Raw genomic sequence first — 10,336 nt, forward strand, 5'->3', positions numbered from 1 at the left:
TGTGTGTGTGTGTGTGTGTGTGTGTGTGTGTGTGTGTGTGTGGAGGCATGCGAGATTGTGTGTGTGTGTGTGTGTGTGTGTGTTGTTGGGGGGCGCGGAGGGGGTGTTTTTATTAGATAGATCTTTTAAACAGACAATCGGGTATAGACTAACTACATTATATATATATATATGTGTGTGTGTGTGTGTGTGTGTGTGTGTGTGTGTTATTTTTTCTCGTTGTCACCCTCCTTTACTTCTCCTTAAAATAATAAAGACAATAAAAACAAGCAAACAAAACCAGAAAGAAACTAATAATTAGCTACAAAGAGAGAGATTTCCTTTTAAGCAACATCATATGACTTTTCTAAATCCAGACAGACACATAAAAAAAACATAAATGAATTTTATAGATGTAACAGGATTTTCTTTGATGAAAAAAAAGAAGTAAAAAAACTGTATGTTTCCACCCCCTCTCTGTGTGTGTGTCTCTGTTTGTCTGTCAGTTAGTCTCTCTCTCTCTCTCTCTCTCTCTCTCTCTCTCTCTCCCCGCCCCCCCTCTCTCTCTCTCTCTCTCTTTCTCTTTCTCTCCCCCCCCCCCCCTCTCTCTCTCTCTTGCTCTCCCTCCGTCTTCATGTCTTCATTGAAAGGTGAGGCAGGGAACGGGGAATGAAATGCAACTTTTAGCACTTTGAGTAGTATTTCTGGAGAAACACGCTGAATAAATGGCCTTTTTCTTTCTTTCTTTCTTTTCATTTTTGACTCGCTTGTGTAAACAAAGTGAGTCTATGTTTTAACCCGGTGTTTGGTTGTGTGTGTGTGTGTCTGTGTGTCTGTGTGTCCATGGTAAACTTTAACATTGGCATTTTCTCTGCAAATACTTTGTCAGTTGACACCAAATTTGGCATAAAAATAGGAAAAATTCAGTTCTTTCCAGTCATCTTGTTTAAAACAATATTGCACCTCTGGGATGGGCACAAAAAAATAAAAGATGAAGCCTAATTATATGCAAACTGCATTTACTGTTATATTTATATTTTTTGTATTCTCTAAACTTGGCACTTTGATCTGATATTCTGGCCCAACAACAAGAGCAGTCATTATTATCATTTTTTGTTCAAACAGGAACTTCTTTTGCGAAACATGGAAGTTTTATTTATTTTGCAAACGTTTTGGTGCAGATAGTAAAAAAGGGAAATTACTCTGTAATTAATGCTAGGGGACTTAGTTGGCTTTAAACTGATCTTTCTCATCTTAAACATTAATTTTGAAATTATACACTATACATAAAAAGCTTGGATTTTTTTTTTCAGTGTATCACAAATGAGTCTTGAAGGCCTTGCCTCTCATGTTTAATATATTTTTTAAACACTTCTTCTTCATTCGTGGGCTGCAACTCCCACGTTCACTTGTATGTACACGAGTGGGCTTTTACGTGTATGAACATTTTTTACCCTGCCATCTAGGCAGCCATACTCCGTTTTCGGGGTGTGTGCATGCTGGGTATTTTCTTGTTTCCATCGCCCACCGAACGCTGACATGGATTACAGGATCTTTAATGAGCGTATTTGATCTTCTGCTTGCATAATTACACAAACAATTTTTTTAATACAGTTTTTTCTTTCTGCAGGTGGATCCCTTTGGTCCCCCAGAACTGGCCCTGCCCATCACGCAAGGTGAAGAGCTGAAAGGGGCGAGCACGGCGTGAAACTGAGTGAAACAAGAGGGCATCGGAACTGGGTGGACGAAATCCTCGTAAAAAAAGACTTACACCATTTTATCGTTTAATTCACTAAACATCTGCAGAGCTCAGGCTTGCTTGTTTTTGAATGTATGTAAAAATGTCTCAAACACCAAGACACAGGATTTGGTGGTGGTTTTATTTATTTATTTATTTATTTATTTATTTTTTAGGCCTGAAGTAAATTTTCTCAAGTCACATGGAATATCAGAACTTTGCTTTCATATGAACATGGTTATCCAATATTCCTTGAGACCCGGGTAGTAGGCCTCCTTCGGTCATGGCTGACCAAGGATAGAGTATATCCGACCTGATGTCTAATTGGGCTGTCTGCTTTGACCAAGCAGTGTCGCCTGTGACTCCATTGACCCAGGTAAACTTGGTAATAAATACATTTTATTCTATTACTTTCTATTCTCCTCTATCAAGCAGCCTTCAAGTCAAAATTATCTTTATTGAGAATAAAAGAGTAAGCTTCTACAGATTGGTTTTTTTTTTTTTTGTTTTTTTTTAACATCCCACCCTCAGAAAAAAAAGGAAGAAAAGGTATACTAAAAAGAGAGGGGCAAAAGCAGAGCATGAAAACCAACATTTGGTGTCATATACTGTACCATGTCAAACTGAGGCAAACCAGGCATATCTGTTTGCTCTTCTCTCGGCCAAAAATTTTTCAGGGCAACTCAGTGATACAACATCTCAGCATTAGACCACCGTCTGCTAGCCAATGAAATAACTCACCAGTTACAAGCAAATGCTCAAGAGATTCTACCAAAAAACAAAACAAAAAAAAACCAAACAATACATGCACAGATAGCAGATAAACATATGTACATTATGTTGACACAATTATAATGCATGGACACCATGACGATAGAATGTTGGTGGTGTTTACCATGATTATGCAGCTGCTTAAATTGATGCACTTTCTTAAGAGAAACTGTATGTTTGGTTTTTTTTTCTAAGAAAAACATGTCAGAGAAATGTATTAGAACAGGAAGATTTTGTGTGCGTCATGCAGAACCAGCTCTAAAATGTGCTTGGTTCTTTCTTTCATTTTTTTTTTCAAGGCTGTTGAGGGTGTGAGGTGGTTTGTGAGCAAGGTGATAAAGACGGCTCATTATTATCATTCTGTCTCTGACCATTAGGACTTCATGTGAAATGTGTTAGAATAATGATAGATAAAATGATAACAATAATGATACTACTACCACTACTACTACTACTACCACTGCTACCACTTCTACTTATTAATACTACTGTTACTACCACTACTGCTCCTAACAGCGATGATAATACTGATGGTAATGATGATAATGATGATGATTTATACATATAGAAAATAATGATGTAATTTATGTACTACTAACGGTGATGACAATAATGATGGTTATGATGATGATAATAATGATAATAATAATAATGATAATAATAATGATTTGTACATATAGAAAATTATGATATAATTTATATCTAGCAAGGAAAACGAACGAACACAGTTTCTTTCCATCGTTCCGCCTACCGAAATACATGATTCATGACTGACTGTGAAGCCCTTCAGAAAGCAACAGGAGAGCAGGTGAGGTGTGACCTCAGACACAGAAATAGCTCCAGTCTCAAGTATGCTCTGCTGTGCTGTACTGCTGAGTGTATTGTCAGGCATACAGCGATTTTTGGTATATAACGGATTGGTGAAAGGTTTTTTTTTTTTTTTTTTTTTTTTTCTTTTTTTTTTTTTTTCTAGCATTGACATTTTGATGTTCACAAACACAATTTTATAACACTTTCAGATTTTTTTTGGAGGTGGGGGTGGGGGGTGTGGGGTTTCTAAAGGCTATGTACATACAGTCCCCCCCCCCCCCCCCATTTTTTTTTCTTTCTTTGTATTTTGGACTTATATAACTGTGTACTACAATTTATATACAACCCTTTTAAGCCAATCTACATGAATTATATAAAAGAGTTTATCATATATGTGTATATATAAGATTATGCCATAAATGATTTAAATGGAGGAAAAAAAATATAAAGCAAGCAGAGAATATTTTGCTTGTGAAGTGTTTTACTGAGGTTTTGAAAATCACCCGATATTTTACCGCAATGTCATGTGTAAATGTTGTGCGTGTTGACAGTGTCTTTGCTTGCACATTCCAAGATGAAATGCATCGAAAAAAAAAATATCTGCAGCTGTTGATCAGAATGCTATTTTCATAAAAGTAACCCTTTTAAGAATGTTTACTGCCTTTTTTTGGGGGGTGGGGGGGGGGGGGGTCTTGTTTTTGTTGTTGTTTCAATGCATGTTCATTTGATTAGCAGAACTTCGAAGAAGAACAAACAACATGGAGAGCAGGAAGAAAAAAGGAAATTATTGGCTGTTTCTGGATTCATTGTTGTTTAATTTGGGTATTTCTGCAAAGATAGATCATGGATGTTATATGTTCAAATGGGCACACAATCTGGTTTGATACCACTGGTCTTTTGTATTATGTTTGTACCTCAGAAACAACTGGGAGAAACTGTTGAATGTTGTATTTGCACAAGCAATATGCTTTTTTTTTCTTTTTTTTTTATGTGATTTTACCTATGAATTGTCTTCATGAAACTAAACAGGAATACACTGAAGATCATGTAAACTGCTACATTTAGTGTAACTTTATACTATAATGTAACTTAAACATGATTTGATGACTTTGTATTTTCTTCTATTATACCATAATGTACATAGAAGGATGAGTGATAATTTTCATGTGATTTGATGACTGTTTTTTTTTTTTCTTCTACTGTCACTGTGATATCATCTTGCTTCTAAAGAGAGATTGTGTGTCCTCAGTGCATGATGTAAAAGTCACTTTTTCTTGAATTTGGATTAATTTAACAGTTTGGAATGTGTTGCTTTCCAGGTGTGTGTGTGTGTGTGTGTGTGTGTGAGAGAGAGAGAGAGAGAGAGAGAGTTGTGTTTTGTTGTGTTGTGTAATGTTTATGTGTGTATGTCTTATTTTTTGTCTATGTGTGTATGTTTATGTGTTATGTAATGTATCATTACAGTTAAGTCTTTCAGCACACTCTGTTGTTGTTTGTTTTGTGTTTTTCTTTTTATGAAATGTATTGGATGGATTTCTAATTTCTGATTTAGAATTTGATGTTTTATGTTTTGATGAGCATTTGTATATATTTCACCTTTTTAGAAATTGCAGACTCAAGAATTTTTTTAATAATTTTTGTTTCCCCTCCTGTTTTCATTTGAAATATTAATTAGGATTATTATGTACTGGGTCGTCCTGTCTCTTTGCAGTTGGTGTGTAGTTTGGATAAGGCAAGGCAAGAATCCTTTTGCTTGCATCTTTTCATGTACAATTTTAAAAGTTTGACTGACCATTAGCAGAGCTGAATTTTGATTAGAATGTGATGTCTGTTTGCTGTCAGTGCATGAACTGATTTACTTTATCATATCATCATTTTATGTGTGTTTTTCAGTTTGTTTTCCCATATTCCTTGCCTGTACCACTATGGTGTCTTTTAGGGTTTTTTTGTGTTGGTTTTTTTTTTAATCATTTTAGATCACAACTTATAGATGGGAAATGTTACTTTTTATTAACATCTGCATTTACAAGTGAGTCAAAAAGTTGTTGTTTTTGTGTTTTTTAACTAGCAACTACAGATAAAAAAAAACACACAAAAAAAACAAAACAAAACAAACAAAAAAACAATGGTACATTGAAATTAATTTCTGCATTTACGTTGACAAGAAAAGCCTTTGCATTTGAGAATTGATTCATTTCCTTTTCTTGTTTCTTTGGACAGCAGTATGATCTCATGTACATAGTCTCTCTCGTTAAGATTTGCTGTTTTATTGAGTGCAGAACTTGAATGTGTATGGCGTATCTGGTGATGTTTATTGTGACCATGTTTTATTGCGGATGCGATATTGTACTGTTGGCTTGCAAAGTGAAAGCTGTTTGTTAATCAGTGAATTGTGAAATGCTTCAGGGATGATTGCCTGGATATTCTTTGTTAACCCCCAAAAACGGAGTATGGCTGCCTACATGGTGGGGTAGAAACGATCATACATGAAAAAGCCCACTCGTGCACATACGAGTGAACATGGGAGTTGCAGCCCATGAATGAAGAAGAAGAAATCCTTAAAGAAGTGAATATGTTTAACTTGATTTGAATTCAGTGTGGACTGAAACAGATGTGTTTGTACTCTTTTGGTTATTTTCAATATTTTCAACTTGATTAGAAATGAGTAAGATGTGGGTGGATTGGTCTTTTTTAAATGTTGTTTTGATTGAAATCTTTTAATGTCACTTTGGGTTCTCTTCAGCTCTGAAATGGCCCCTTGCTGGGGTAGGAACAACATGAATTGATCTGATATGATTGTGATATAATGCTAGTTGTTATCGTAAGATACTTGATATCTTCTGGCAGCATCAGGTTTGCATATTGTTTCAAACTTGTGCTTAACTATGGTTGGTTTATTCTTCAAGAGAAACTAAAGACCAGCAAGTGAAAGAGAGAATGCAAGCTAGCTGGAAAATTTTTGTTTGTTTTTTTGGCTTGGAATATGATGCTGTTTTGATGTTTTTGTTTTTTTATGATTCTTTGTTTTATATTACCCGTTTCTGTTATTGAATTTAATTCTAAATGATGATTTTAATTCTAAATGACGATTCTGATACTTTCATTTCATATCTACTTGATTTACTGTGGTCTCTTTGTTGTTGCTATTGATTTCTTATTGATTATCAATGACCGCTCTATGGGTAGTTTCCAAGATATGAAATCCCCCCCCCCCCCCCTACCCCCCCTACCCCCCCTCCCCCATAATACTATTTGTAATCAGAGAAAATAGACATTGTGCAGTTTTTGTTCTAGTAGTTGTAGTTCAGCATTGGAGTGACTTTACTGTTTGCAAACAGGTCTTGGTGATGGTGAATTGATTATATAAAAGTTGCTTTTTTTCTTACGTCAGTGTCCTTCCTATCTACTGCCAGTTTGAGGTGTTCTGGTCCAGTTACCTGCTGCATTTTGGGTTGGGGGTAATTCTTTGATCGTTTATCCCCCTTTTTGTGCCTGTTTCACTTTGGGTTGAGGTAGTTCTTTGATCGTTTATGCCCCTTTTTCTGTTTTATTTTCGGTTAGGGTAATTCTTTGATCGTTTATTCCCATTTTTGTGCCTGTTTCATTTTGGGTTGGGATAATTCTTCTTTGATCGTTTATTCCCATTTTTGTGTCTGTTTTATTTTGGGTTGGGGTAATTCTTCTTTGATCGTTTATTCCCATTTTTCTGCCTGTTTTATTTTGGGTTGGGGTAATTCTTTGATCGTTTATCCCTCTTTTTCTGCCTGTTTCATCTTGGGTTGAGGTGATTTTTTTTTATCGTTTATCCCCCTTTTTATGCCTGTTTCATGTTGCGTTGAGGTAAATCTTTGATCATTTATTCCCCTTTTTGTGTCTGTTTCATTTTGTGTTGGGGTAATTCTTCTTTGATCGTTTATTCCCTTTTTTCTGCCTGTTTCATCTTGGGTTGAGGTGATTTTTTTTTAATCGTTTATCCCCCTTTTTATGCCTGTTTTGTTTTGGTTGAGGTAACTCTTTGATCGTTTATTCCCCATTTTGTGCATGTTTCATTTTGGGTTAGGGTAATTCTTTGATGTTTTTTTTATCTCCCTTTTTCTGCCTGTTTTATTTTGGGTTGAGGTAATTCTTCATTGATCGTTTATCCCCCTTTTTCTGCCTGTTTCATCTTGGGTTGAGGTGATTTTTTTTATCGTTTATCCCCGTTTTTATGCCTGTTTTATTTTGGGTTGAGGTAATTCTTTGATCGTTTATCTCCCATTTCTGTCTGTCTTTCCCCTTTGTGGTTTAAGGTTGATGCTGCATCAACGAAAGCTCGGTGTCAGTGCTTCTGAATAAACAGTGATGCTGGAATGCCAGGCTTCAGGGTGTGGGGGAAAATGGGTGTGTGTGGTTTGCTGGAAATGAAAAAAAAGGAAAAGAAAAAAAGCTGTGCTTTATGCTTGTCTGCTTGCCTGTCTCTTCTCTTTGTTTGTCTGTCTTTATCTCTTTCTCTCTGTATTGTAACAATTGTGGTGTGCGTGTGCGTGTGTGTGTGTGTGTATGTGTGCAAATTTACACTCTATAAAAGTCAAGTCAAGTCAACTTTATTATCTCTCAAGAACTGAAAATCGCCTTGCAGTCTTGTTCACAATATGAACATGACATATAAATTTAAACGCAAGCGCATGTGTGTGTGTGTGTGTGTGTGTGTGTGTGTGCGTGCGTGTGTGTGTGTGCGTGTGTGTGTGTGCGTGTGTGTTGTCGTGCAAATTTACATTCCATAAAAGTCAAGTCAACTTTATTATCTCTCCAGAAAAATCGCCTTGCAGTCTTGTTCACAATATGAACATGATATATAAATTTAAACGCATGCACATGTTGAAGCATTCAAAAAGATCACATGGAACTCTGTTGACATATTTGAGAATAATTTCAAATCAAATCAAATTATGGTGCTTGGAGCCTCGCCAATCACTAAGACCATCTCTTGGCTATTGCCACGGTACAACAATTTACCGATAAAGCAAATAGAAAATGATTAAATAAATATTTAAGTATTTGAATAAATAAACAATAAAACAAACCAGCTAACCAGCCAATCATTATAATTTGATAAAATAATAGCAAAGGAAAATTGTGTTTACTGGTGTTATTGCACGATTTTAATCGGTTGCAATTTTTGTAAAAACGACCCTTTCCAGTTTTCGGGCCTTTTTCATTGTCTCTCACCCACCCACCCTTACTTAACACACACACACACACACACACACACACACACACACACACACACACATTGACCTAAACATGAAGTCTGCGTGTGCAGGATTTCTGCAAAATATAGCTTATTGTTGGATTATTGGATGTTTCTTCTTTTTGTGTCCGTGTTATAAATTGCGTTTTGCCACTTTGCTGTTTGCTGTTTAAAAGTTGATGTTTTCATTAATGATTCTTTTATGCACCTTCTGAGAAAAATAAAATCATGTTTTGTCCATGGAAAACTGCAGAATAAGGGAAAATAAGTTCCGGTCTTGTACAATACTAATACACCCACTCAAAAGATTTTCGCTCATCGAAAATGAATAAATAAATAAACACCTACATACTTGACACAGTTTCCCCTGGGAGTAACATGAACTCTCATCAAAGAGGAAGTTTTGAATAATAACAGTTAGGATGGGCACCACAGCCAAGACTGAGAATAAAGCATTAATAAGGCTTTCAATCTGAGGATCCAAGGTTGGAATCCCTGTCTCAACGCGCCTGCATGTGCATGTGGGTAAGGGGTGGGGATTTTTTTTCCGATCTCCCAGTCAGTTCAATATCTGCGCACACAGTTGTTGGTGTCTGAAACCCCTGTTGGTGAGTATATGCATGCATACGATTAAAATGCTCAAGTTAAAAGAACCTGTGCTGATAACAACGTTGCGAAAACAATAACATATCCAGCACGTACACCCCTGAAAATGGAGTATGGCAGCCTGCATAGCGGGATAAGAATGGTGGTCATTCATGGAAAAGCCCACTCGTGCACATGAGTGAACGTGGAAGACGAAACCCACGAACGCAGAAGTAAAGAGTAATTCGCCTTCAGCAACAAAAACAATTTTGTCACCTTTTTTTCTTCCAAGTTCTTTCTCTCTCTCTCTCTCTCTCTCTCTCTCTCTCTCTCTCTCTCTCTCTCTCTCTCTCTCTCTCTCTCTCTCTCTTCTCACACCATCCATAAAAAAGTCTTTGATTATTTTGTTCACAGTATTCTACTTTTTTGTTCACATCATCTTTGAAAAAAAAACGTTTAATTATTTTGAACACATAGTTTTTCTTCATTTTTTTAACATCATCTGCAGGGTGGGTGTGGGAGGAGCGGTGGGGGGAAGACGGCGTTTAATCATTCTGTTACACTTTAGGCCTGTGTACCTTCAATACACTCTCGACTAGAACACACACACACACACACACACACACACACACACACACACACACACACACTTTTTTGTTGTGTCTATAAACCTTTCATTAAGGGCCTTCATGACAAATAGATACGATTCTGATTCTGATTCACACATTAACACACACATTTTTTTTTCATACTATGGAATTTGGGCATTGTTTTTATTCAACATGTTACACAAAACTTAAGGTTTCTCTGTGTGTGTGTGTGTGTGTGTGTGTGTGTGTGTGTGTGTGTGTGTGTGTGTGTGTGTGTGTGTGTGTGTGTGTGTGTGTGTGTGTGTGTGTGTGTGTTGTTTTGTTTGTTGGAAGGTGATGAACAGAGAGAGAGAGAGAGAGAGAACTATGATGCGAGTGCGTGTGCACTTTACGAACGATCTATGTCTTCCAGACATATTATTCCTACAAGATTTCCGCCAGACTCACACGACAGTCTGTCGCTTGGCACTAAATCATGTATACCTACTGCTTTTTTTTTTTGGTCTCTCCATAGTTCTTTCGCGAGCATCTCAGGTTCCAGGCTGAATCAGCACGTACGCGTGCTGATTTCATTCCATTTTCACTAAATTGGTCTGACGGCTGTAAAACGATACTTGGTTCATGAGATAGACC

At 36.6% G+C, this 10,336-nt stretch overlaps 1 protein-coding gene across 1 annotated transcript in view; it reads left to right on the forward strand.

Moving 5' to 3' along the window:
• LOC143301646 (doublecortin domain-containing protein 1-like) overlaps positions 1-2,211 on the forward strand; it is a 95,001-nt gene extending 92,790 nt beyond the window's left edge. The window contains exon 41 of the mRNA XM_076616077.1: positions 1,610-2,211. Coding sequence (XP_076472192.1) covers positions 1,610-1,687 — 78 coding nt within the window. The 3' untranslated portion in view covers positions 1,688-2,211. The remainder of the gene's footprint in view (positions 1-1,609) is intronic.
• Positions 2,212-10,336: the final 8,125 nt, after the last annotated feature.

Source organism: Babylonia areolata, chromosome 27, assembly GCF_041734735.1.
Source record: "Babylonia areolata isolate BAREFJ2019XMU chromosome 27, ASM4173473v1, whole genome shotgun sequence".
NCBI lineage: Eukaryota > Metazoa > Mollusca > Gastropoda > Neogastropoda > Buccinidae > Babylonia > Babylonia areolata.